Below are 27254 nucleotides of genomic sequence, written 5' to 3' on the forward strand. Positions count from 1 at the left end.
AAAAAATGTAAAAATGACAAAATAGAGACTATTAAAACAAATTTCAAGGCCAGATTTTTTTCACTTATAGAAGCTATGGAGACCTCCTTGAGACTCCTTTTCATGCAATACCACTGCTCAGCGAAGTTGAGTATACCACAGTGGGTTACTGCAAAGGGCATGTTTGACCTCTCAGCATCCCTGATATCTGAATCCAGAGTGAGCTGTGGATCTCAGCATCCCTGACATCTGAATCCAGAGTGAGCTGTGGATCTCAGCATCCCTGACGTCTGAATCCAGAGTGAGCTGTGGATCTCAGCATCCCTGACATCTGAATCCAGAGTGAGCTGCGGATCTCAGCATCCCTGATGTCTAAATCCAGAGTGAGCTGTGGATCTCAGAATCCCTGACATCTAAATCCAGAGTGAGCTGTGGATCTCAGAATCCCTGACATCTGAATCCAGAGTGAGCTATGGATCTCAGCATCCCTGACATCTGAATCCAGAGTAAGCTGTGGATCTCAGCATCCCTTACATCTGAATCCAGAGTGAGCTGTGTGCTGAATCACAGGTGTCCTCTGAGCTTGTTTCCTAAATCAAAAAAATGATCTATTGGGAAAGTAGCCCAACAGTGACTGAGCCCTCACCTACCTTGGAATCCATGGGGGTGAAATGTTCTCAGAGGGGTAGCAGGACATTGCCCTACAGAGCAGAACAGCCACCAGATGACCTGAGACTGACCCACTCCTCCAGGATGAACCACGAATGAGGCTAAGGGAACTCCAGGAGTGCCCTACTCTCACATACAGCTGCAGTGTCCCATGGGGCCTTGAGCCTAACACATCAACTCCCAGTCAGCTTGGGTTTGTTTCCCAGCACCATAAAAAAAAATGTAGTTGCCATCCTGCCTGTCAGAGGGCATTTTAAGGTAGGAGAGGTCACAATGATTTGGCTATGCAAAGAGGCACAGAACCATCAGTAGACACCAGAAAGCTACCGTAGGCAACCCTGTGTGGTACTTGTCTCATCTCTGGTCTGACTTACTATAATTCTTCCAGAAAGAATATAGCTCCCTCTTTTGGCCATGGGGAAGAACTGCAAAAGTCTTGACCTGTTGATCACAGAGCATCAACCTTGGCATCAAAGTTCTGTCCTGAGTGCAACTGCTCCCAGAAGTCATGTGCCCTTCCCTGCTGCTTGTTACCTGTTAGAATGTCATCGCAACAGCCCACAGATGCTGGAGATCTGTTCGTCCATCTCCTCACCCCGCCCCCAGTCAGACAAGACAAAGACATGAACTGTTTGGGAGTTGTATGTTTTTGTTTTGTTTTGTTTAAGACTCAGAGGGCTTGAGAGATGGTTCATTGGTTAAAAGCACTGTCTGCTCCTCCAGAGGATTGGGGTTTGATTCCCAGCACCCACATGGCAGCTAACAACTGTCTGTAACTCCTGTTCCAAAGGATCCATTGCCCTCTTCTGACCTTTGCAGCACTACAGACATATGGTATGTAGACATATAGGCAAAACATCCATACACATAACATTTTGAAGATTATTTTTTCAGACAGGGTTTCTCTGTAGTGTGACCCTAACTGTCCTGGAACTCTATGTAGACCAGGCTGACCTTGAGCTCGGAGATCTATCTGCCTACCTCTGCCTCCCAAGTGCTAGAACTAAATGCATACACTACCACACCTGGCTAAGAATTTTTTAATAGGTTCTGCAATCACTCTCCTTCCTGAGTTCAAATCCCAGGTTTACCTAGAACCAGTTATGTGACCTTAGGGCAAGAAACTTGACCTCTCTATGCCTTGGTTTCATCATCTGGTAGAGTTAAATAACAGAACTTATGTCTTAGAATGGTTTCACAGTAAGCACCATTATCATCATTACAGGCTAAGACCATTGCTTCTTCCCAGCTGCATGAGAGCAGGGTGGCAAGGGGCTCAGTGTCCCCCAGGTCCTATGTCTCAGAGCCATACCCTAATCTGGGTCAGGAGAAGCCTAACATGGGAAAGAGATCCCACACTCCCCAGTCCAACCCAGGTATAAGTGGGGGCTCAGAAACAGCAAAGATAGAGGCCAGCATTTCCACAGAGGAGTCAGGAGGGGCCAAGATCCAAAGACCTGGGTCAGAATCATCCACCCCTGAGTCTAATTGTGCCTGATTCTCAGTATCTCTGCCAGGGCAGATGCAAAACACTGGAGCTCAAGGAACAGTGGCTGTCGCCCACAAAAGAGACCTGATTTGGACCCCACAGGGAGGACTTCTTCACCTCCCATGACAGTTGGTTCTAAATGTCAGCTTGCCACAATTTAGAATCACCTGATTAGAGAGCCTCAACTGAGAAATTTCCTACAACCTTAAATGTGGGTGGTACCTTCCCTTCGCAACCCAGATGAGAAAGGAGAGATTCTTAGTCACTGTACTATTGATGTGAACAGACACCATGACCAAAGCAACCCTTATAAAAGAAAGCATTTAATTGGGGGCTTGCTTACAGATTCAGAGGTTTAATCTAAGACCATTGTTGTGAGAAGCAGAAAGGTGTGGCCCTGGAGCAGTAGCTGAGATCTGCAGGTAACAGGCAGAGAGCCTGGCCTGGGCTTTTGAAACCTCTAAACCCAACCCCATGACATGACTTATCTAACAAAGCCACACCTCCCAATCCTTCCTAAACAGTGCCACTAACTAGGGTCAAGCATTCAAAGGGGTGAGCCTATGGAGGCCATTCTCAAGCATCACAAAGGGAAAAGGAAGGGCATTCACTGTTTACTCACTTGGCCTTCCCTCTTGCCAGTGAGATAATTCACCCCATTCCTGCCACTGCTGACTTCTTTGCTGATATTTCTGGTCAGCTTCCAATACGGACTAAGGACCAGTGGCTCTACAGGAACACTTAAGAACTTTGGTAACAGAACTGGACTGCTGAGATACTTAACTTCATGTACTGAACAACTACTAGGCTCTTGGCCTTCCAGGTGTGAGACAGATGTTGTTGACTATTTTGACTATTACATAAGCTGATTTAATAAATCTTTTTTAAATCTCTCTCTCTCTCTCTCTCTCTCTCTCTCTCTGTGTGTGTGTGTGTGTGTGTGTGTGTGTGTGTGTGTGTTGGTTCTGTTCCTCCAGAGAACTCTAATACAAATTGTGGAACCAGAAGTGGGATATAGTCCACCTCCTCCTGATCCACACTTTCTACCTCACCTTTGGAGCTTACTTAGTCATTAGTCTAGGCAAATGGCTGGACCCTGAGGATTGTACTCATTGACCTGATGTCTCCTTCAGGGAAAGTCATTGCTGGCTCTATAGAGACATAGGATTAATTCTCCTAGGCAAGGGCAGAAAGGGCAATACTGCAGAAGGTAGGAACGGGTGGGGGTGGGAACGCATCCTGTGCTAGGAGTAGGGAGAACATTTCCTTCAGCAGAGTGAACACATCAAACCCACTTCAAGCTTCATAGGGTTTTCCCACACATCTCCATCCAGGACATAGGATTCATTTTAGCTGCAAGCATCCTTCACTGCTGGTCATTAGTTTGCATCATAAGTCATCCAATCACATATTGTGTGATGAGGGCTTGGGCTTGGTTTTCTGAAACTTGAAATCTATAGCTTCTGGAAATATGACTCTCTTACAGGGCACACTTTAAAGCATTCAAGCCAGGAGGTGGTGGTGGCGCACACCTTTAATCCCAGCACTCAGAAGGCAGAGGCAGGTGGATCTCTGAGTTCGAGGCCCGCCTGGTCTACACAGTGTGTTCCAGGACAGCCAGGGCTACGCAGAGAAATCCTGTTCTGAAAAACACTCCCCGCCAAAGATTAGATCACTTAAGAACATTTAGATTACTTGTGCCTGTTTGGAGTCAGTCAATTTTATCACTGAACTCGTTTCACTTTTCCTTACACACTTCGTCCAGGGGTGCGAAAAGGAGCCAGGACTGAACTCATTTCTCTTTTCCTTACACACTTCGTCCAGAGGTGCGAAAAGGAGCCAGGCGGTGACCTAGTGGCAGTTTGACTACACCAGACCATTTCCATCTTGGAAGGGGCAACATTTTGTCCTTAGTGGAATAGACTTCTACTCTGGCTATGGATTTGCCTTTCCTGTACATAATGCTTCCACTAGGAGGGACAGTAAACACCCTTTGAAGTGGAAGCTAAGCCTGCCCCCCAGACACGCTGGCTCACAACGCCCTCAAGTCAGCGTGGTAGGAGGTGTGGTTGATCAAGAACCACTTCTCCACAGTGGAAGGAAGAGTATGTCTTAGATGTCCGAAATATGACTAAGGTCAGTGAAAACTACGACAGCCCAGTCCAGGAAGGACGGCAGATGTCCTAGAGCACCGGATGCTGCAAACCTTTCGTATAGCTCCCCATGTTGTGGTGACCCCCAACCATTATTTTTGTTACTACTTCAAAACTATAATTTTGCTACTGTTATGAAATGTACATAGCTGTGGCTTCCCCATGGTCTTAAGTAAAAGAGGCATTCGACTTCCCCACAAAGGGTCACTACCTACAAGTTGAGACCCAGCGGCTTAGACCCCTGAGAAATGAAGATAGGAGTAATTTCTCCAGGTAACGAACCAACACCGACTGAGGTGCTTACTGGGAGTGGAGGAAATACAGAATAGGTAGTATGAAATGGAGTCATAAATACCAGCTAAGGTCACAAGACCAGTTACAGAAATGATTGTCATCGGCATGAATGTTTTTGTCTTATTTGTTGAGAATGTGCTTACACATATATTAAGTAGATGGTTATGTTTTCTTCTATTTCTTTGCCATGTGATGTGGATTGAGACATGAGTGCTTATGTTGTAAAAAAAATATAATAATATTTAAGTTATGGGATGCTAAAGGATAAAGCATTGCTCGAGGGAATTAGAACATTATAGTTCAAGCACCAGATGTTGGTCACTGGAGCTACAAACTTTGATCTTTTCCCTACTGGATTTTACTTTTGCTTTGGTGTGTTTGTTCATTTGCTATGACCTTCATTTTCTCTTCTGTAATAAAGAATGTTTACTTGGTAACATAATATGTTGGAAGAACGTAATTTGTTTATTATATTCATAGGAGCTTATAGTCAAGAGATTTGGAACTTTTAAAGTATTGGGATTTTAAGAAGATTTGGGGGACCTTTCAAACTATATTTGGGCTGGAGAGATGCCTTTGCAGTTAGGAGCACTGACTGCTCTTCCCGAGGACCTAGGTTTGATTCCCAGCACCCACATGGTTGGTGGTTCACAACTGTCTGTAACTCCAGTCCTGGGGTATAGAGGTCTTCTGACCTCTATAGGTGCTGCATACACATGTTGCACATGTATGCAAAACACCCAGCTACATAAAATAAGCAATTTTTAAAAGCTAGACTATATATTATAAAATAAACATGAGACTTTGGGACAAGGCATGAAAGGTTGCGGTTTTTAAAGCGGTGTGTTTCTGTGTCAAGCTGACAAGGGGTAGGCTTCAATAGTTGGTTTTAAATGTCAACTGTCCCATGGAGAATCACCTCAGTAGGGAGCTCAGTTTAGTCATCGGCTGTGCTAGGTTACCCCATGGGTTCATCTCTGTTGAGACATGAGCCACCAAGGCCCTGGGCCTCATTTTAAGGATCTCTTACTGTAGATTTATCTTTGTGAGGAATGACAGACAGTATAAACTTGAAGCTGGTGTGCCTTGGAGGGCTGCTACCCCCAGTCTGCTCAGAAGGTCCCAAGACTTCCTGGTACACTAGCCAGAAGTGGGTCTCAAACACTCCGCTTCCCACAACACCTGACCCAGGACTTGGTACATTCCACACATAGACATATGAGGGGCCGGGAGACGGCTCAGTGGGTAAAGCACTTGCCAGGCAAGCTTGAGGACCCATATATCAGTGAGTTCTGGATTCAGTTAGCAACCTTGCTTCAATATAAAGGAGAAAAAAACATCGTATATCAACCTTGGACCCTGCACAAGTTCATGCACACATGAAAAGGCAACTGCAGATGTGTGTGTGACTACACACATGAGAACACACACACATACCACACAAACACATACAAAAATTTAAGAGAACATAAAGAGGTTCTCTGTGAGGAACTTGCTAGCCCTGATGCTTGGGGCTATTGGGGGGTGACTCGGTGCCACATCCATGGCAAGGATGGGCCTAAGGACTCTGCTCTGCCCAGAGCCACAAGACAGGCTCCTGAAAAAGCCCCCTGTTCAAGACAGTAAAACTTCATGCTCCATGGCCTCTAAATAGAATCTTCTGTGTCCAGAAGTCTACACATGCCCCAGACTTGACCTTCTGAGAGGGCCAGGGCCCAGGCAGAGGTTGGGACAGGTGCTTCTGGCCAAGAAGGATGCTCTAAGTCCAGAGGAGGGGCCATTTGATACATACTCAGATATCCTTAACACAAGGCACAGAACAGCTTCCAAATACTATGCCTGGAACTGAAGTGCCTGGTAGCCAAGGAGGACAGGAAAGCAGAGACAAGGGACAAGCAGACACTGTCAACACAGAATGACTTCTATGAGGCTGAATCAGGCTGCTGAGCCATCCAGCATCCCTACCATATGATATACCTGCCATGCCACACAAAGCCTGGTGGGTGGGCCTGCTGCATGGCAGCCAAACACCCAGGGATCCTGAGGTACAGCTCCCTCTGTGTCTGCCCAAGGCCTTGCCAAGCATTATGACTTGTCCCAGCAGAGCAGGGACCTAAGCAGGTGAGAAACATAGCCCAGCCTTGTCATCTGTAGGACACAGGAGAATATTTATTTTCTTCTTCAGAATTGTACAGAGCCAGAAGATAGCTGGACTTATTCAGAGAGAGGCAGTGTGGGGCCCCTGGAGAAAAGGCTGCATCCCCTGGGTCTGGCAGGGAGTGAGCCAGGAACATGCAGGACCCTGTGGATCCCCTGCTACAGAATAGAGAGAAGAATGGATACCTCAAAACACGAGGTGGGAGCCCCACTTCACAGAGAACATGAGGGTGGCTCCCCCAGGCTTCGGATGCTGCACGAGGCAGGGAGACCCTGGCATGTCAGTTTCTGGCCTTTGCGGGACAGACACAGGGTCTGGGGTGATGTGGACGAGCTAGACTGTCCTGGAGAGGCTGACCAGGGCCTCAGCAAGGAGACTGAGGAATGGGGTCTCACGGAGGTAGACCAGTTGGAGTCCAGAACCCTGGAAGCTGATGCTCCCAGGGAAAGCATGGAGAGGGAGGAAGGGGTCGCAGCAGGTGTGCAGCTGGCCGCCAAGTCCACGAAGATCTGGCCCCGGAGAGACTCCAGCTCATTCCGGATATCGCTGGTCACCCAGCGGATGTGCCGGCCCTGCGGGTCCAGGACCTTATGCATCAGGAAGTCAGGTTGTTGGATTGGCGTAAGGTCAGTGAAATACAGGCTTTGGTAGATCTGAGGGGAAATCTGGGAACAGAACAGAAGGTGAGTGCCTGCTGGAGCTGGTGGTACCAGGGACTGAGGACAAGCTTGCAGCAAGGGGGAGCCCTCAGGTCTTCCCGCGCCATGTAAATCTCCAGGACTGGGACTGGTCCTACAAACCTCAGCTATGAAACCCACACAGGCTAAGCAGGCCCACCTTCCCACTCTCTCCTCCCTACACTTGTCTGTGAGCTGAGCCTGCACCGAGACTCTTCTCCTTTGAAGCGTGGTCATGAGTTGGACCTCAAATGGGGCCTAATAGAAAAGAGTCCCTGGATATACCTCAGGTCTCCCATTAGCATTCCCCAAGCTGGGCTCTGAGGAGCCTCCAGAACCCTCTCACACCAACCTCCCCAGTAGGGTGGTAGCCTTTGGCATCATGGGAGCTCCCATAATGCCCTAAGGCAGATAGGAGAGAGAGTCAGGCAGGGTTTGCACAGGCAAGGGACAGACTGGCTTTTAGAGGTCAGTCACCTGACTGGATTAAAAGGGAAAGGGAGATTATGGAGTTGATTCTGATGTAATTTCAAGGTACCCAAGGAATCTTTACAGCTCCTGTAGTCCCATCAAGGTATACTGGCTTGGAGTCAGACTGTCTTTTATAAGTCTCTGATTCCCCTTTCCACACTGAAAGGAGAGCCACCCCTTCTGTGTGTCCCCACCTGTGCACTCAGTACCCACACACCCCTCATCTCCTCTTGATTACCTACACTCATGGCTACAGGGGCAGTTAATATGCTAAAGAGTAGCCAGAGACTATAACGGTGCTCTGGGGGCTACAGACAGGAAAGGCCAGAGGAGACCCACCCCTCCATAAGCCCAGTGGCCTGTGTTCCCAGAGACGAGATTTCTGCCGACTGAAAACATGCCAGCCTGGCCAGTTTATGCCATAGACAGAGAACATGGACCAGATAGGGTCTACTGGCCTCAGATGGCCCTAACATCTCAGATGCAATCTTGTTCCCTCACCTGCTGCCTCATACAGCTATACTGGACTCTGGTGGCCAGGAGTCTGGGGTTCCGAACATGCTCCTTGGGCTTGAAAGCTGCTCCCACGATTTTGCTTGCCTGCAAGTGTCACAGGTGAGAACAGTAGCCAGAAGCTGGGTTCCCTCCTCGCCCCCAACTGTGCCCACCTGCTTGTCCTTAGCCCATTGATTCCAGCTCTCCTCGATGTCTTCCGAAGAATGCTCTTTGGTCCATGGGGCTATGCGTGACATCTGCTTCAGCCGGTCCCGTGCCTTAGCTTCCTTCTCAGCTTTCCCATGCAGGAAGGCCATCAGTACTGCCTGCTCACGCCGCTGGTACACCAGGGCTTGGGCCAGTTCCTTGCTGTGAGAGGCTTCCTTCAAAACACAGGCCTCCTATTTCCCTAACAGCCCCCCACATACACCCTGATGCCAGATGGCCTCCCCTTTCTGGGTCTCCTGCCAGGGCCCAGCTCTGAGCAAGTACTGTCTAGCATGAGCAAGACCCAGATACACTAGCCCAAGATCTGCTGTGTTTTCTTTCATTCGGGCCTCAACTAGACCTCCCTGGCAGGATATGCAAACATCCCCACCCCAGGGAAGTTCTGCCTTGCCTTGTTCTATAAACCCCCACAAGACTGTCCCTTGAAAGAAGAGTATGCCTTGATGGGACAACAGGAGCCATAAAGATTCCATAGGTAGCTGAAAATTACATCAAAATTGACTCCACAGTCTCTACCATGAAGCCTTTCGCATTTAATCTGGTGGGGGGATGACCTCTCAATAACCTCTCTTCTTGCTATTCCCAACAGCTGCCAGATGAACCTCAGCCATGAGTTTGCATATCCATCTCCCCATGTAGACTGTAACTTCTCTAGGTTAGACCAGGTGTGATGGTCCTGGGTGAAACCCAAGGCCTTGTCACTAGAGGCACTCCAGCCATCAGTAAAGAACAAAGAAAAACAGATTTCCTTTTTCTTTCTGAAAAAAAAAAAAAAACCCAGGGTCTAAGTAGCCCTGGCTGTCCTGAAACTCACTATGTAAACCAGGCTGGCCCTCAACTCACATGCCTCTGCCTCCTAACTGCTGGAACTAAAAGTATGAGCCACCATGCCCAGCCCAGCAATAATAATAATAAAAAAAAAATTTGAAGGAACTGAAATCGTTTGAAATTTAGGAATAAGGATGGCGTGGGGATGTGCGTGGGAAGGAACCCAGAGGAAAAGCAGCAGCTCGAGGAACAAGCCTCTCCTTCTCCCAAGTATCACACAGCTGTCTGCTCTGGACCGCCACCCTGGGCACTGGCATGGGCAGCCCTCTGCCACATGGTAATGACCTCTATAGGTGCCACGGCCACCCTGCAGATCTCAATCTAACTTAGGAGCAGGGCTCTTCCTGACTGCTGGGTCTTGCCTTTGAGATGGTTAAATGGGGCCACAGGTTGGCTGCAGATCCTAAGCTTCTCGCCCCACCCTAGTGAGAGACTTCTGGGAGCCAGGGGGCCCTAGGTGGCTATACTAACGCACTGCAGCTCCAAGAAGGATTTCTTGAGGGTGGTGCCGGCGAAGTCGGGCTTTTCGTCTGAAGTGGCTGCCTGCTCCTGACCATCGACCATTGTGGCCTCCTGCAGCTTCTTCCAAATGTTCAGGCCGAACGTTCCTGTGATATGACCAGACCCTGTTCAGAACCAGGACTCTCTGAATCCACTGTTCTGCCCCTCTGCTCCAAGAGTTGGTAAGTGGCCCTGTGCTCCGCCCCACCCACTCACCCAAACACTGAGCGCCTGCTGTGTGCCAGGCACTATAGCGGCTATACTACAAATCTCTAGATTTGTCAGACTTCAGCCCTAGGAGGTACTGGAGCTTAGGTCTCAGGCATCCTGCACCGTGTGTAGCTTGACATGGGGAGACTAGTGTGACAAAGGCCCAGTGACCCCCATTCAGGCTCCCAGCACTCACGCATGAAATGACAAGGGCATAGAATGGCCAGGATCTGTCTAGGTGAGATCTGGAGCGGAGCAGAAGACCGAGGAGTCAGTTCCTGCTCTGGCTCTGGTATGGATGACCTGAGATGACCTGAATTCAGTCCCAGACAGAACTGACGTGGTAGAGTTCTGTGAATTCTGACCTCCACATGTATATAGTGGCACACGCATGCCATGCCATGTGTGAAACCATCGCTCCCTGACACATACACAATAAATAAATAAAAGTAGGCCATTCTCCTGCTATGGAACTATGAAACTAAGAAAGAGAAAAGATACAGACTGTAAAGTCCCATTTTGGAGAAATCACCAAAGATCTCCAGCAGCAAATAAGAGAGCCACTAAACTGACAGACAGGGACGTCTCTGCAAGAAACCCTAGTCTAGGGGTCACTGGCTTCTCCAGGAGTTCCTGGTGTGGGTCGAAACTGTGTGAGAGTCAAGCTTGGCCTAGACAGAAGGATGCAGCCGTGGGAGTCTTGTCCTAAAAGCATGAGACTCCTTTGAGGCATGTGCTGAGCACTAGGGGTGGGAGGGTTGGGTTAGGATGGGATCAAGAGAGAGGCCCTCACAAGAAGAAGCCTCGCAATCTCTGTTTTGACATACTCAAAGACAAGGTAAACTGAGTCTACCCAAATCTGCTTCCCAGCCCCTCAAGCTCAGACCCAGGTGAATGAGGTGAGACAACACACACTCGGGGAAATTAAAACCAACTTCAGTCTTCACAGATCAGTTACGCGACGTCCAGAAAAATCTCCTTGTGCTCTGTATTTGAAATGTATATTGGTAAACTGTCATCCTGGGTTCCCTAAGAAGTTGGCTCCCGAAGCAGGGTGACCCACCCCCAGTTGTGTAACTCCCTACCCAGTGGTAACTCAAGCATGTTTATCTCAAAGTCTCCTCCAAGACCCCTGTCCTAAATCGTCTGAACAGCAAAACAGCAAAATAGTTCAAGACACTTATGTAGCCAGCATCACTCTGATACCAAAGTCAGACAATTACACACACACACACACACACACACACACACACACACCAAAAAAAACAAAAACAAAAAAAAAACCACTACTGGCCAATATCCTTGGTGAACAGAAATGAAAAACCCCTCCTCATGGAGGTGGCATCATCAATAAAGTCAGCATGAGGACCTGAGTTCAGTTCCCAAAGTCAATGCAGAAAGGTAGGTACTAAATCCCCCAGCACTAGTGAGGCTGGGGCAGGCAGACCCCTTGGATTAGCTGGCCTGCTCACCTCGCCCAGCTGACAAACACCAGGCTAATGAGAGGATTTGATTCAAAAGACATCTCCACATGCATGCACTCACGTGTGCACACTCACAAGCACACGTAGCACATGAAAATACATCGTAGCAAGCCCAGAAAACAACCAGGGAAAGTCTCTAAACATTGTCCTTAGCAATGATTCCTTAAAAAAAAAAAAGAAAAAAAAACAGCAAAGCTAGAAGCAGAGCTCTCCAAAAGCAAGACAGAAACGCCTTACCACAGACTAACACAGGCCAAGCTAGCCACTAAAGTATGTAAGACTGTGTAAAATATGTAAAATATGAAGACTAATAGCAGAAAGACCTGATTTTAAAATAGATAAAAGACTTGAATAGATATTTATCCAAATGAGCTCTGCAGAGGGCCAGCAGGCTGTGTTAAGATGCTCAGCACCGCTACACGGGAACAGAAGTCCACCCCCCACTCACTAGCGGAGTGTTAGCAGAAGAGCAGGAAATGGGCATCTCTGTAGCAGTCAGCATGCAGAAATGGAAACCTGGGTAACGACTCTAGGAAGTGGTGTAGCATTTCTCAAAATTGAAATGGGGACCTTCATTTGATCCAGTCACCCACTCCTGGTGATTTTTCTCAAAAGAACTGAAAGCATGTGGCTAACCCCTCTGAGAGGCAGACAGGAGAATTGTAAATTTGGGGGTCAATCTGGCCTACACAGTGAGGCCCTCCCCACCGCTTTACACATGTACACACATCCTGAAAACAGGATCGTTTGCCCTCCACTCTCAGATGTCAGTGCAGCATTGTTGCCTGTGACCAAGATCTGTAAACCACATCTATGACGGAATGCTCTTCAGCCTTAGAAAAGAAGGGACTGTGACAATGGGGATGAACCGTGAAAACACAAGGTCCAATGAAATGAACCAGACACAAGGCAACTGCGGATACCAAACTGAAATGCGTATATTTGTTTATTTAAAAAAAATTTACAAGAGTGTTTATAGGAGTATTATTCTCAATCATGTAAAATAGCTAGAAAAAGTAACATAGGATTATCATGCTATTTATTGTGGATAAACTTCACAGCTAGCCTGTTTAGAGAACGAAAACAAAAACAAAGAAAAGATCATCACATGATCCCATATGTACAAAGTGAAGAAACAATCTGAGTTTAGAAACCTCACCAGGGATAAAGGCCCCTACCTGGGACCCAGCTTTGAAGAAGACAAGAGAATTTAGTATCCAAGATCAGCCTGGGCTATCATAGTGAAATGCTGTCAAAAAAAAAAAAAAAAAAAAAAGCCAGGCAGTGGTGGCATATGCCTTTAATCCCAGCACACTCGGGAGAGGCAGGAGAATCTCTTTGAGTTCAAGGCCAGCCTGGTCTACAAGAGCTAGTTCCAGGACAGGCTCCAAAGCTACAGAGAAACACTGTCTCAAAAGAAAAAAAGAAAAAAAAAAACAAAACAGGTACAGATAGATGGCTCAGCTGGTAAAGGGCCTGCTACAGAAGCCTGAAGACTGCGTTCACACCCCCACCACTCACACTGAAGGCAGGACAGCTGTGTACACCTCCACCACTAGAACTCACTGCCCAGCCAGCCTAACCAAATCAGTGCACTACAGGTTCAGTGAGAAACCCTGTCTCAAAAAATGAGGTGGTGAGTGAGTACAAAGACACCCAACGTTGACCTCTGGCCTACACAAACGAGTTCACACGTGCACATGTGCTCACACCTGGCTGTACATATACCATACCTACACATATACAAGAAAAACCATCAGGGCCTGGAGGGTTGTCTCAGTGGGTGAAGGCACTTTCCACCAAGCCTGCCCATCTGAGCTCCACCTCAGGGACAGAACAGGAGAGAACCCCCTCCCACAGTTGACATCTGACCTCTGCATGCATTCCATGGCCTGTGCCTCTCCCAAAAAATAAAAAATTGTGAAATGCTATAAGAAATCCTATAAGCCTTTAAGTTACCCGCCCACTGGGGTGTGGCCTCTTATACTATTTATGCCCATGTAAAGCGTTTGCCCAGTCTCTTTTCTGGCTGCAGGATTCAGTTGCTGTTCTCCGTTCCAGCAGAGGATATTGATTTGTGAGTCCTACCCCTAATAAATAACCCTCTACTATTCTCAACTCTGAGCTAGTGTAGGATTTCTTTTAAGTGTCCTTTTTCAGTAGAACACACCCAGCAGCAGCAAAAGTAGGGGTTGGAAGAGGCTATTGGGTGTCTGCTTCCCAATGTGAGTGTATGTACATCTCTCTGTCTGTACACTCTAGAAATTAAAAGTGGAACACTTTGAGTTTCTGAGCTTTTCTTCACGTAACACCAGAATTGTGCTTATTTTCTTAAGAGAAAAGAACAGAACTTACCAGTTAGACAAGTTTCTAAAACTCACCAAGACATGCAAGAATGAAAAGAAAGCTGCTGGGTAAGGGGACAGCCAGACAGATTCACACCTTGCAATGTTCTCTGAGCAGCTCTAAGGCCCTTCTCCCCATGGGACATAGGCCAGGGTGTGTTCTGTCAAGGACAAGGACAGGAAAGGCCATACTTTGGCAGCACCCATACCTATGTTATCACCAGAGAGTTTCCAAGCCTTGACGTCCCCGTCCAAGCTAGCACTGACAACCAGTTGAAAGATGTCCACGTATAGGATATCTGTCACGCTCTCCAGGTGGCTACTCCAGGTAATCAGAAGGGGTGGGGGAACCAGAGAAATGGTCTGGCCATCCACAACCTGTAGGGGGCAGTAGAGGGTGACTGACATCAGGCTCTCACAGATAGCACCCTAGCACTTACCTAGGGCCCAGAGGAGCAGAGTCCAGGGAAGAGCACCTGCACACCAGCCAATGAACTACCTCTGGGCACCTTACGTTAACTGGCTGCTGCTGACCTTTGGTAGGTCTCAGCACTTCTCTGGCCTCATGAGCCCCTTTGTTAAAAGCCTCACAGACTATCTCATTGGAACCCACAAAGTCATATGCCATAGAACATGTTCACCACTTTACTGAGAAGAGAGAATCAAAGATATTCAGAAATCAGCCTGAAGCCAGAGAGCTGGAAAGTGATGGGACAAGAATATAAGCCCACACATCTTCTAACTCTTCTCAGCTGAGCACTAGAAGAATAGACTGCATGGGGTGGCTGGTGACACAGGTGACATCACACTAGGAAAAGCGGAAAAACATGTGAGAGAAAAGAACTCTATATAACTGGGAAGTGACCAGTACTGTGTGTGTGTGTGTGTGTGTGTGTGTGTGTGTGTGTTTGTAAGAAAGGGGGTGCATATGTATATTCATGTTTGCCTGTATTCAGCCCACATGTATACATGTGTACATGCATGTATATGATGCAGGTGGAGGCATGAAGTTGACTTCAGGTATCCTCCTTCATCTCTCAGGATCTCTTGTTGAACTCAGAGTTTGCCAATTCCAGCTTATCTTGCTAATCATCCTGCTCAGGGATACCCAGTCTCTGACCCATGCCATACCTGTTCAGCTGTTAGATGGGTTCTGGGATTCAAACTCCAGTCCCCACACTTGGGCAGCAAGTGCTGCATCCACTGAGCCAATCGTTTTGAAATCAAAGAAGACTGAGGAAGGAACGTTTATTCTGCTATAGTCAGGCATAGTAAGTCAGACTACTGCAAACCATAGCCCAAGAGTGGAAGACATCAGCGAGCACAGAAACCATGCGAAGCATGTAGGAAACCCTTGGGTTTGAGAATAGTGTCAGAAAGTGTGGTTCAAGCACCAACACAGTGGGTGTCAAAAGAAAACTAAACTATCACGTCTGAAACTAAAATACACACTAAGAGGTTTGATTTTTTTATTGGCTTTGATTTGGGGGCATTGTTTGGTTTGGTTGGTTGGTCTTTTGGTTTTGGTTTTTAGTTTTTTGAGATGGTCTCATAAGGCCTGCGCTGGCTGGCATCAAAGTTACTATCAAATTAATCCTGGCCTCACAGAAAACTCTTGGAAGAGTTGTGCAGACCTATCATTGGTGTCTTCAGTGTTCAGCGGACTACACCAGCAAAGGCATCTGGGCCTCAGCATCCCTCTGGTATTGAAGGTGCGGCAGGACTTCCCTTGTGTTCCTCACTCCATAATGCATCTTAGGAATCTTTCTAGAGCTGAATAGTAAGCCATAGGCTATGCTATTAATACAATCCTCTCAGGGGGAGAATTGCTGTGTTTTATTCTTAAAAGTGAATCTTAGTAGCAAGTGCTATTTCACATGTGTGTTAGTACGTCTGAAAGGTACATTTCCAGAAGAGGGGAACTAGGTCAAAGGGCTCCATATATTTGCAATTTTGTTATCCATCCTGCAAACGTAAGTATTCGAGACGTGGTCTAGCTATGTATCGCAGGCTGGCCTCAAAGTCACCATCCTCCTGCCTAAGCCTCATAGTTCTGGGATTACAGGTCTGCATTGCATGCTGGCTGCTCATGTGCTGTCCACATGCACACTCATGTAAATCAATACCAGAATAGCCAGAAATCCCTTAACAGTGGCCACTTCAGGGAAGAATTGTGCTTCACAAGGGACCAGGGCCTCTCTACATTGCCTGGGCACTTGTAAAACAAATTAAACACAAATGTATAATCAGACCCACATAATGAGGCATAATACTGTCAGTCTGACAACCTCGAGAGTTCTCCCAGCCACTCCCCACCCCAACAAGAATTATCACTTCTGACAGACAGGCTCAGTTTTTCTATTGTTATGCTCCATATAAACAGAACAAACATATACAATGTACATGCTTCAGGGCCTGACTTGGCTTAATTTTCTGAAGAGTCAGTGATTAGATTTTTTTTGAGTAGATGTTACTGCTCTGTCTACGAAATCTACATTGTGGGTTCAGCCAAGACTGATGAGTGTGTGGGTATTTCCAGTGTGGAACTATTATCAATAGGAAATCTCTCAAACTTCTTCCCATGTTTTACACAAACTTCTGGGTGTAAGCCTACAGTGGAACTGCCGGGTGGAAGGGCAGACATGCTCAGGTTAGGTACCTATTGTCAAATAATCCCCCAAAGTAAACATACTAATCGCCAACGCTTGCCCAAGGTGGCTGTTTCACTTGGTCTGAATCTCTGCAGACTTTACGTGGGCCTTTTTTATTTCAGTCATCCTAGTGAGGATGTAATGACATCACTCCACCGCTTCCATTTATTTTTTTCTTGATAACTAAAGAAAAGACTCTTGATTTCATGAGGCCCTGGGCCAACACCAATTACTTTGAACCATGTAAAAGTGTTGACTACTTGAGAGAGTGTATAATATTTCAATTTTAAACTCAGGACACTAGGGTCCTACTGCAAAGATCAACATGCGTGGGGAGGGGATAGTGAGTGTGTATCTGTGTACATGTGTGATGAATACCTGTGGGCATACTTGGCCCTTGTCACCTATGGTAATGATGACCTCTGACTAACAGATTTTTTCACATAGGCCAGAAATCATGAAGGGAGCATGAAGACTCATAATGTTCACTGAAAACCACAGTCCTCGCTCTTTAGTGGAACTTTCCCAAGCAACCCCCACCATCTACCTACCTCCTTCTCTTTCTCGGGGATGTAGTGCAGGGAGTGGGCCTGGTCTCGTTTAGGAATTAAGAATCGGAACTTATTCTCCACTTCAGTGGAGATCTTGGCCCCACTGGGTTGGGGTGGTCTCTGGCCAACAAACAAGCAGTAATCCTTGATGTCCCAGATCTAGATACAAAGTGTGAGTTAGTGGCCCTGGCCCTAACCACCGCAGAGCATGCTGTGGGTTCCTCCCACACTCTTCTGCTCTGAGCTTTAGGAGTGGTTTGTTCTTACACCTCTGAGGTAAATACAGAGTGGGTGTAGGGTCTTCTAAACCAGACCCCTTGGTTGGCAGGCAGAGTGGTTTGGAGTGGCTTAGATGGACAAGGCACTCATGCCTCATGTCTCACCAAAGAGCACAAAATCAACTATGAGACAGTTGTTCACAGATGAGACACATGGCTGGCAGGTGTGGAAACTGTGGGGCGACAGTGATGGATAATAGGGTCCACTGACAGGGGCAGCTTAAAGAGACCCTTCCACAAGCCACGGTTCATTTTGCTTACCATGGCAGATCAGCAGACTCCTAAGTAATTTACCTTGCTCCCACTACCTTCTCCAGTGACATCAGCACCCAACGGGAGTAGGAGGCAGACAAGGGCCACATGCAGCACAAAGATGTTCAAAAGCTGAACTGGCTCCAGTCCTTCCTCACCTTGATCATTCCTTTACTGTCCCCTGTGATGAGGATCCAGTCATTTTCATCGGTGGCCATGGCACCCACAACAATACTCCCATTCGCTTCAACATCCACAGGGAACTTCCCCAGCAGACCTCCATTCCCGTGGATGGACCAGGCATAGATGAAGCCGTTGATGCCGCTGCTCAGCATGGCAGCTGTGTGCTGCAGACGAGGCCTGGTCTGCAGAAAAATGATCTGCACAAGAGAGTGGGCCTGGCTCAGCAGTGGCTACTGTTACACATTACACATGACTTAGACAAACCACTACACCCAATTAGTGCCCCCGTCTCCTAAGATTCTCCTTTCTTCCTGAGGAATTGAGGGACAGCATACTGGTCTATGAGTTATTTGAAGGCAGGGAATGGTATCTTTTGATGCTGTTAATCACTGCCCTCAGTATCCACAGGGACTCCTGTTTTCACGGTATAGGACCAGCAAATGCTAAGTGAAAGAAGATACATAAGTTTGCCTCACTCATCTCAAGTCTTCCAAGTCCTATTACCCTCTCAGTGTGACATGGAAAAAGAACTCATTCTCTCTCAACTGTAGTCACAGCAAAGTGTCCGTGTGAATGTCAGAGGACAAGCACATTTAACCACGGAGCCATCTCACCAACTCAGCACCTTGAATTTTTTATCTTACCTTAGAAACTAGCAATATCTTCTTACTATAGTGGGAACTTTATTAAGTCATCTAAGGAGAAACTTAGCTAAGAATTAGTTTCTAGCTGGGCATGGTGGCGCACCCCTTTAACCCCATCACTTGGGAGGCAGAGGCAGGCAGATCTCCATGAGTATTAAGTCAGCCTGGTCTACAGAATAACTTTCAGGACAGTCAGAGCTATATAGTGAGACCCTATCTCCAAGAAAGGAAGGAAGAAAGGAGGAAGGAAGAGAGGGAGGGAGGGAGGGAGGGAAGGAGGGAGGAAGGGAGGGGGAGAGAGAAAGAAAGAATTAGCTTCTAGAAGAAGGTAATAGTAATTATTATTCTGAGCTGACCTTTTATGGAAAATGCTTTATTTATTCTTTGACAATTCCATACATGAATATAGTGTATTTTGATCACATTCATACACACCCCAATTCCTCTCTCTTATGCTCCTCCTACTCCTTCTGGACTCCTTCTACTTCCCAACAATCCTCCCTCCTACTTTTCTATTTTTTATAGGAAAACTATTTTATTAGAGATGGAATTTCCACTTTAGACTTTCCTGACGTTATGCTTGAAAACATTGATCTTTAATTACCCACAATAGAGGACAGGTAATCAATAATTTCCTTGAACAGCAATTCACAGTTGATATATATATATATTTCCTTCTTACAAGCTTCATGCAGTTTTTTTTTTCTTTTTTATGCTCAATAGCTAGAAACAACCTCCTCCAGCAGGATCCTGTTACTTTTTTATTGTTTTTATTGAGCTATTTATTTTTCTCTGCTCCCCTTCCCCTCCCCATCCCCATCTACTCTCTCCCATGGGCCCCACACTTCCAATTCACTCAGATCTTGTCTTTTTCTATTTCCCATGTAGATTAGATCCATACATGTCTCTCTTATAGTCCTCATTGTTGTCTAGGTTCTCTGGGATTGTGAATCATAGGCTGGTTTTTCTTTGCTTTATGTCTAAAACCAACCTGTGAGTGCGTACATATATTAGTCTTTCTGGGTCTAGGTTACCTCACTCAGTATGATGTTTCTAGATCCATCCAGTTGCCTGCAAATTTCAAGACATCATTTTTTTCCACTGTGTATTACTCCATTGTGTAAATGTGCCACATTTTCTTTATCCATTCTTTGGTAGAGGGGCATGTAGGTTATTTCCAGGTTATAGCTATTAAAAATAATGCTGCTATGAACATAGTTGAGCACATGTCCTTGTGGTATGATTGAGCATCCTTTCGGTATATACCCAACAGCAGCATTGCTGGGTCTTGAGGTAGGTTGTTTTCTAATTATCTGAGAAATTGTCATACTGATTTCCAAAACAGCTGTACCAGTTTGTATTCCCACCAGCAATGGGAATAAGCTGTCATTTGTGTTTTTGATCTTGGCCATTCTGAAAGGTGTAAGATGGAATCTCAGAGTTGTTGTTCTGATTTGCATTTCTCTGATGGTTAAGGATGTTGAGTATTTCCTTAAGTATCTTTCAGCCATTTTAGATTAATCTGTTGAGAGTTCTCTGTTTAGGTCTGTACTCCATTTTTTATTGGATTATTTGTTCTTTTGATGTCAAGTTTCTTGAGTTCTTTGTATATTTTGGAGATTAACCCTCTGTCTGATGTGGGGTTGGTGAAGATCTTTTCCCATTCTGTAGGCTACTGTTATGTTTTGCTGATTGTGTCCTTTGCTTTACAGAAGCTTCTCGATTTCAGGAGGTCCCATTTATTAATTGTTTCTCTCAGTGTCTATGCTACTGGGGTTATATTTAGGAAATGGTCTCTTATGCCAATGTGTTCAAGTGTACTTCCCACTTTCTCTTTTATAAGGTTCAGTGTGGGTAACTTTATGTTAAGGTCTTTTTGATCCATTTGGACTTGAGTTTTGTGCATGGTGATAGATATGGATCTATTTTCATTCTTCTACATGTTGATATCCAGTTATGCCTGCACCATTTGTTGAATATGCTCTTTTCTTCCATTTTATATTTTTTGTTTCTTTGTCAAAAATCAAGTGTTCGTAGGTGTGTAGACTGGTATCCATTGGCCCTCCTGTCTGTATTTATGCCAATACCAGACTGTTTTCAGTACTGTAGCTCTGTAGTAGAATTTGAAGTCAGGAGTTGTGATACCTCCAGAAGTTCCTTTATTGTACAAAATTGTTTTAGCTATCCTGGGTTTTTTGCTTTTTCATATGAAGTTGATTATTGTTCTTTCGAGGTCTGTGAAGAATTTTGCTGGTATTTTGATGGGTACTACATTGAATATGTAGATTGATTTTGATAAGATTGCCATTTTTACCATGTTAAATTTACCTACCCAAGAGCACGGGAGATCTTTCCATTTTCTGGTGTCTTCTTCAATTTATTTCTCAAAGGCTTGTTTTGTTAGAGTTACTTCAAGATATTTTATTTGTGGCTACTCATTTTATTTGTGTTGTTGTGTTGCTATTGTGAAGGGTGATGTTTCTCTGATTTCTTTCTCAGCCCATTTATCATCTGTATAAAGGACAGCTACTGATTTTTTTTTTAGTTAATCTTGTATCTTGCTACATTGCTGAAGATATTTATAAGTTGTAGAAGTTCCTTGGTAGAATTTTGGGGGTCCCTTTTGTAAACTATCATATTATAAGCAAATAGTGAAAGTTTGACTTTTTCTTTTCTGATTTGTATCCCCTTGATCTCCTTTTGTTGTCTTATTGCTCTAGCTAGAACTTCAAGTACTATATTGAATAGATATGGAGAAAGTGGACAACCTTGTCTTGTTCCTGATTTCAGTGGAATCACTTCGAGTTTCTCTCCATTTAGTTTGATGTTGGCTGTTGACTTGCTGTGTATTGTCTTTATTATGTTTAGGTATGTTCCTTGTATCCCTGCTTTCTCAAAGACCGTTATCATGAAGAAATGTTGTATTTTGTTGAAGGCTTTTTCAGCATCTAATGAGATGATTATGTGGGGTTTTTTTCAGTTTGTTTATATAGTGGATTACATTGACAGATTTTCATATGTTGAACCATCCCTGCATCTCTGGGATGAAGTCTACTTGGTCGTGGTGGAAGATTTTTTTAATGTGTTCTTGGATTCGGTTTGCCAGTATTTTATTGATAATTTTGCATCAATGTTCATGAGTGAGATTGGTCTGTAATTCTCTTTCTTGGTAGTGTCTTTGTATGGTTTGGGTATCAGGGTAATTGTAGCCTCGTAAAAAGAGTTTGGCAATGTTCCTTCTGTTTCTATTGTGTGGAATAATTTGAGGAGTATTGGTAATATTTCTTCTTTGAAAATCTTGTAGAATTCTGCACTGAAACCATCTAGTCCTAGGCTTTCTTTGGTTGGGAGACTTTTAATGACTGTTTCTATTTCTTTAGTAGCTATAGATCTATTTAATTTGCTTATCTGGTCTTGATTTAATTTTGGTAAGTGATATTTATCCAGAAAGTTGTTGATTTCCTTTAAGTTTTCCAATTTTGTGAAGTACAGGTTTTCAAAGTATGACCTGATGCTTCTCTGGATTTTCTCCATGTCTCTTGTTATGTCCCCCTTTTCATTTCTGATTTTGTTAATTTGGATATTCTCTCTCTTTGCTTTTTGGTTAATTTGGATAAAGGTTTGTCTATTTTGCTGATTTTTCTCAAAGAACCAACTCTTTGTCTCATTGATTCTTTGTATTGTTTTCTTTGTTTCTATTTTGTAGATTTCAGCTCTCAATATGATTATTTCCTGCCATCTAGTCCTCCTGGGTGAGTTTGCTTTTTTTTTGTTCTAGAGTTTTCAGGTGTTCTGTTAACTCACTAGTGTGGGATTTTTCCAGCTACTTTATGTAGGCATTGAGTGCTATGCATTTTTTTCTTAACACTGTTTTCATTGTAGCCCATAAATTTGGGTATGCTGTGTGGTCATTTTCACTGAATTTTAGGAAATCTTTAATTTCTTTATTTCTTTCAGGACTCATTGGTGATTCAGGTGAGCACATGTGATTATGGGCTTTCTGAACTTAGTGTTGCTGTTGAATTCTAATTTTAAGCCATGGTGATCTGATAATGTTGGAAGGAGGGGCCCACTTGTTTGACACAGCCACCCAGCTAGCTTAGTCCCAAAAGAACCACACAGAAACTGTATTAATTAAATCACTACTTGGCCCATTAGCTCTAGTTTCTTATTGGCTAATTCTTACATTTTAATTTAACCCATTTTTATTAATCTGTGTATTGCCATGTGGCAGTGGCTTACCTGGTAAAATTCCCAGTGTCTGTCTCTGACGGATCCATGGAGTATCTCTTACTCTGCCTTCTTGATAAGAAATGTGGGTTATTCCAAATTTTATCTGTTGAGGTTTGCTTTACTTTTAAGAAGATTCCATGAGGTGCTAAGAAGAAGATATATTCTTTTATGTTTGGGTGGAATGTTCTATAAATGTCTGTTAAGTCCATTTGAGTCATAACATCTGTTATTTCCTTTATTTCTCTGCTAAGTTTCTGTCTGGCAGACCTGTCCAGTGGTGAGAATGGGGTGTTGAAGTTTCCCACTATTAGTGTGTGAGGTTTAATGTATGATTTAAGCTTTAGAAGTGTTTCTTTTACATATGAGGGTGCCCCATATATTTGGGGCATAGATGTTCAGTATTAAGATTTCCTCTTGATGGATTTTTCCTGTGACTAATATGAAATGTCCTTCTTTGTCTCTTTTGATTGATTTTAGTTTGAAGTCTATTTTGTTTCTTAGGTCAATTTGATTGGAAATTTTTTCCAACCCTTTACTCTGAGGTGATGTCTGTCTTTGAGGCTGAGGTGTGTTTCTTGTATGCAGCAGAAGGATGGATTCTATTTTTGTATCCAATCTGTTAGCCTGTGTCTTTTTTATAGGTGAGTTGAGTCAATTTATATTAAGGGATATTAGTGACCAGTGACTGCTAGTTTCTGTTATTTTAGTTTTCATTCTTGGTAATGTTATTGTGTGTGTTTTTCTCTTCTTTGGGATTTGCTTCTGTGAAACCATCTATTGTCTGTATCTTTGACCACTGAGTCTATTTCCTCTATCTTACCTTCAATGCTTGAGATTCTCTCTTCCATGTCTTGTATTCTGTCGTTTATGCTTGTATTTGTGGTTCCTGATCATTTTTCCATATTTTCCACTTCCAGAATTTTCTCAGATTGTGTTTTCTTTATTGCCTCTATTTCAGGTTTCAAGTCTTGAATTGTTTCTTTCACCTGTTTGATTGCTTTTTCTTGGTTTTCTTTAATAGATTTGTTGATTTCTTACAATTTTTTGTCTTTTCCTCCATTTCTTTGAGAGAATTTTTCATTTCCTCTTTAAGGGCTTCAAACATTCTCCTAAGGTTATTTTTAGGTCATTTTCTTCTGCTTCATCTGTATTGGGGCATTCAGTACAGAGGTTGGAGAGTCACTAGTTTTTGTTGGTGTCGTGTTACTCTGTGTGGTGTTGTGTTCTTACCTTGTCTATCCCGCTTTTCCTCTGATTGGTGAATTGGGGGAGTTGGGCTGTGTCTCTGGTGATCACTCTACTCCCTCCTTCTCCTCCTCTTTCTCATTCTCATCCTCTTCTTCTATGAGGCTTGCGAAGAACTGGTATTGTAGTTTCTTAAATGCTGGGTAGAACTGAGCATTGCCCTCAGATTCAGGGTCTAAAGAATTCCTGTTTCTTTTGATCCTGACACCTGGATCAACAGGATGAGGGTTGAGCTTCTTGTTTAGGACTTCCTAAACAAACAGGATACTCAAGAATTTTGAAGCTGGCCAGTAAATAACCTCACATTCATGGACTTGCAAGCAACCTCAGTTCAACTCAATGGGTTATCTCTCCTTTTTTTTCTGAGACATTTCCCTATGTAGTTCTGGCTGTCCTGGAACTCACTAAGTAGACCAGGGCAACCTCAAACTAATAGAGATAAGCGTGCCTCTGGTGTAGGAGGTCCTTCTGTTTTTGTGTTGCTTTCATTGGTTAATAAAGAAACTGATTTGAACGTGTTGATAGGGCAGAACTTAGGTAGGTGGGGAGATGGAACTGAATGCTGGGAGAAAGAAGGGTGGAGTAAGAGAGATGTCATGGATTCACTGGATACAGACACTGGAAATTTTGCCTGGTAAGCCACTGCCACGTGGTGATACACAGATTAATAGAATGGGTTAAATTAAGATATAAAAATTAGCCAATAAGAAGTTAGAGCTAATGGACCAAGCAATGTTTTAATTAATATAGTTTCTGTGTGATTATTTCAGTTCTGGGCAGCCAAGCCGAACAAGCAGCCTCTGTCTCCTGAGAGCATCTGCTGCCACGCCTGGCTTCAGTGGGCTCTCTTAACTAAGACAAGATGAAAATCAAGATGTCAAGCAAATAAAAGCCCATCACATATAAAAATACTAGACTCCTATCTGAAAAGGTAGATTTCAATACAAAACCTGTTAGAAGAGACAAAAAGCTCACTTTATATTACTATTAAATGGGATAGCCTACCAAGAAAATATAATTGCAAATATATATGCAACAAACACTGAGACACCTAATTTCCATAAAACAAATACTACTGGATGTAAGAGGCAGACAGATCTAGATATAATCAAAGCTCTCATCAAGAGGTAGAGTAGACAAAAAAAAAAAACAAAGAAACTTCAGAGTTAATCTAAACCACAAGAGGCACCTAAAATATATTCCACCCAGCTGCTGTAGATCACATTTTAAGACATAAAGCAAGTCTTAACCAAGACCAAAAACACTCATTTACTTTTTGTATCAGATCATAGTAGAATAAACATGCCAATCAGTATCAAGAGAAAGGCTGCGCAGGGTGTGTACATCCCAGCACTCAGCAAACAGACACAGGTGGATGAGTTCAAGGTCAGACTGGTCTACAAAGCAAGTTGCAGGCCAGTCTGTTGACTGTATTTATGTTCTACTGATAGCTTCTTTGCCATGCAGGAGCTTTTTAATCTTATGTAATCCCATTTATCAATTCTTGGGGCTATTCCCTGTGCTGCAGGGCATTCATATAGCCTCTGTGGACATCTGTATGCATGTGCACATATAAACATGCAGACAAGCATATACATAGAAATAAAAATTAAATTATATTAAATTTTTAAAAGGTTAATGATCTAGGGCTGGGAATGTAGTTCAGTTGGCAAAGTACCTACCAAGCATGCCTGAAACCCTGGGTTCAATTCTAGCACTGAGGAAGCCAAGTGGTGGCAAACACCTTTAATCACAGCACTTAAGAGGTAGAAGCAGGGGATCTGAAGTTCAGGGTTATCCTCAACTTGTGAGTTCAATATCAGCCAGGTATATAGGTATCTGAGTGAGAAGCTCTGTTGCTGTGATAAAACACTATGGTCCAAAGCAACTTGGGGAGGAAAGGGCTTATTTCAGCTTACAGCTCCACATCACAGTCAGGACGTGGATCATAGTGAGGGGTCCAGGCCAGAAAGGGGACAGGAGGAAGAAATGAGTGCAGATGAACCAACCCAACTTGCAGCCCACTACCGTTGTGGAATATTTAACTATGTAAAGATGTGTTACATTTGTTTATGTGGTAGAATATTACTTTAACTATATAAGGGTTTGTTATGTTTGTTTCTGCTGCTTTTGTTAATGATGTAAAGATGTGTTACATTTGTGTATGCTACTTTTCTTTATGTCAAGATGTGTTGCTGTTTCACCTTCCCTGACTAAGGCACCTGATTAGTCTAATGAAGAGTTGAATGGCCAATAGCTAGGCAGAGAAAGGATAGGCAGAGATGATTGGCAGAGAGAATAAGTAGGGAAAAAATAAAACATACAGAAAAAAAGAAAGGTTAAAAAGCCCTGAGGCAAAAGGTAGATAAAGAGAAACAGGTTGATTTAAGTTAAAGATGCCAGAAACGAGTCTAAGATAGGCTGAGCATTTATAACTAACAAGAAGTCTCCATGTCATGATTTGGAGCTGGTTGGTGGCCCAAAAAAGAAAACCTGTTACACACTATAAAACACCATCTCAGGCAAAGAGAGAGACTTCCAACAGCGTGTTCTAGAAAAACCACTTCTCTCACAGCCCCACCCCTGCTCAAACCCTCAACGGCTCTGGAATTCCAAATTCCCCAGGTCCATGGCACACCCACCCCTGCCGGCCCAGCTCCCTCTCCCCCACTGAGCACAGCTCACCTTCTCTACTGACACACTCGAATGCAGCAGTCTCTTCTTCCAGAACTCCTCCTTTTTCTTTTGAGAGTCGTTGTGAGGAAGTTTGTGAACCGATGGTTTACTGAGGAGCATGCTAGACAGCCTGGAATTCTTAGCACTAGAAGATATCTAAAAGTAAAACATTGCCTCTTGAACCACATGGCATCCTCCCTCCTACAGACCATGGAGAAAAAGAGCAGTCATGGGGACCCCACCCTGAAAAAGATCAGTGGGACACCTACTTGGACCTTAGGATACTCTGAGACTGAGAGGTTTCTATTTTAAGTGATCAGCAATTTTGCTCTGTAGGACAGAGACTTGAGTCACCTTTAGGGTCCATCCTTCCTTTGTCCTGTGAAGCTAAAGGGATCTAACACCCATTTTTCTCAAGATATGAGTGCAGAGGCCTAAACTGCTCAGCCAAAGACCCAGTGTCTGACAGTAAAGTACGCTCATCTCACAGCACAGCATACCTCACAGGGCTCTCTCTCACAGCAGAACATCATCTCGGCAGACCCTACTGGAGCTGACCT

The 27254-nt window shown here is 44.4% G+C and overlaps 1 protein-coding gene across 4 annotated transcripts in view; it reads right to left on the reverse strand.

Moving 5' to 3' along the window:
- Positions 1–6733: 6733 nt before the first annotated feature.
- Positions 6734–27254, reverse strand: part of Efcab8 (EF-hand calcium binding domain 8) — a 63087-nt gene continuing 42566 nt past the window's right edge. Inside the window, exons 21-28 of one of the 4 annotated variants that reach the window (XM_087911090.1) lie at positions 26704–26850; positions 17872–18093; positions 17184–17342; positions 14191–14359; positions 9913–10049; positions 8559–8768; positions 8392–8490; positions 6734–7407 (exon numbers count right to left, since the gene is read on the reverse strand). In XM_087911090.1, the coding sequence (XP_087767216.1) occupies positions 6955–7407; positions 8392–8490; positions 8559–8768; positions 9913–10049; positions 14191–14359; positions 17184–17342; positions 17872–18093; positions 26704–26850 (1596 nt within the window). In that variant the 3' untranslated portion in view covers positions 6734–6954. Of the gene's footprint in view, positions 7408–8391; positions 8491–8558; positions 8769–9912; positions 10050–14190; positions 14360–17183; positions 17343–17871; positions 18094–26703; positions 26851–27254 lie in introns of those variants that run through there. The other 3 variants (XM_087911088.1, XM_087911089.1, XM_087911091.1) reach the window with 3 other exon arrangements.

This window comes from Myodes glareolus, chromosome 10 (genome assembly GCF_982192425.1).
Source record: "Myodes glareolus chromosome 10, mMyoGla1.1, whole genome shotgun sequence".
NCBI lineage: Eukaryota > Metazoa > Chordata > Mammalia > Rodentia > Cricetidae > Myodes > Myodes glareolus.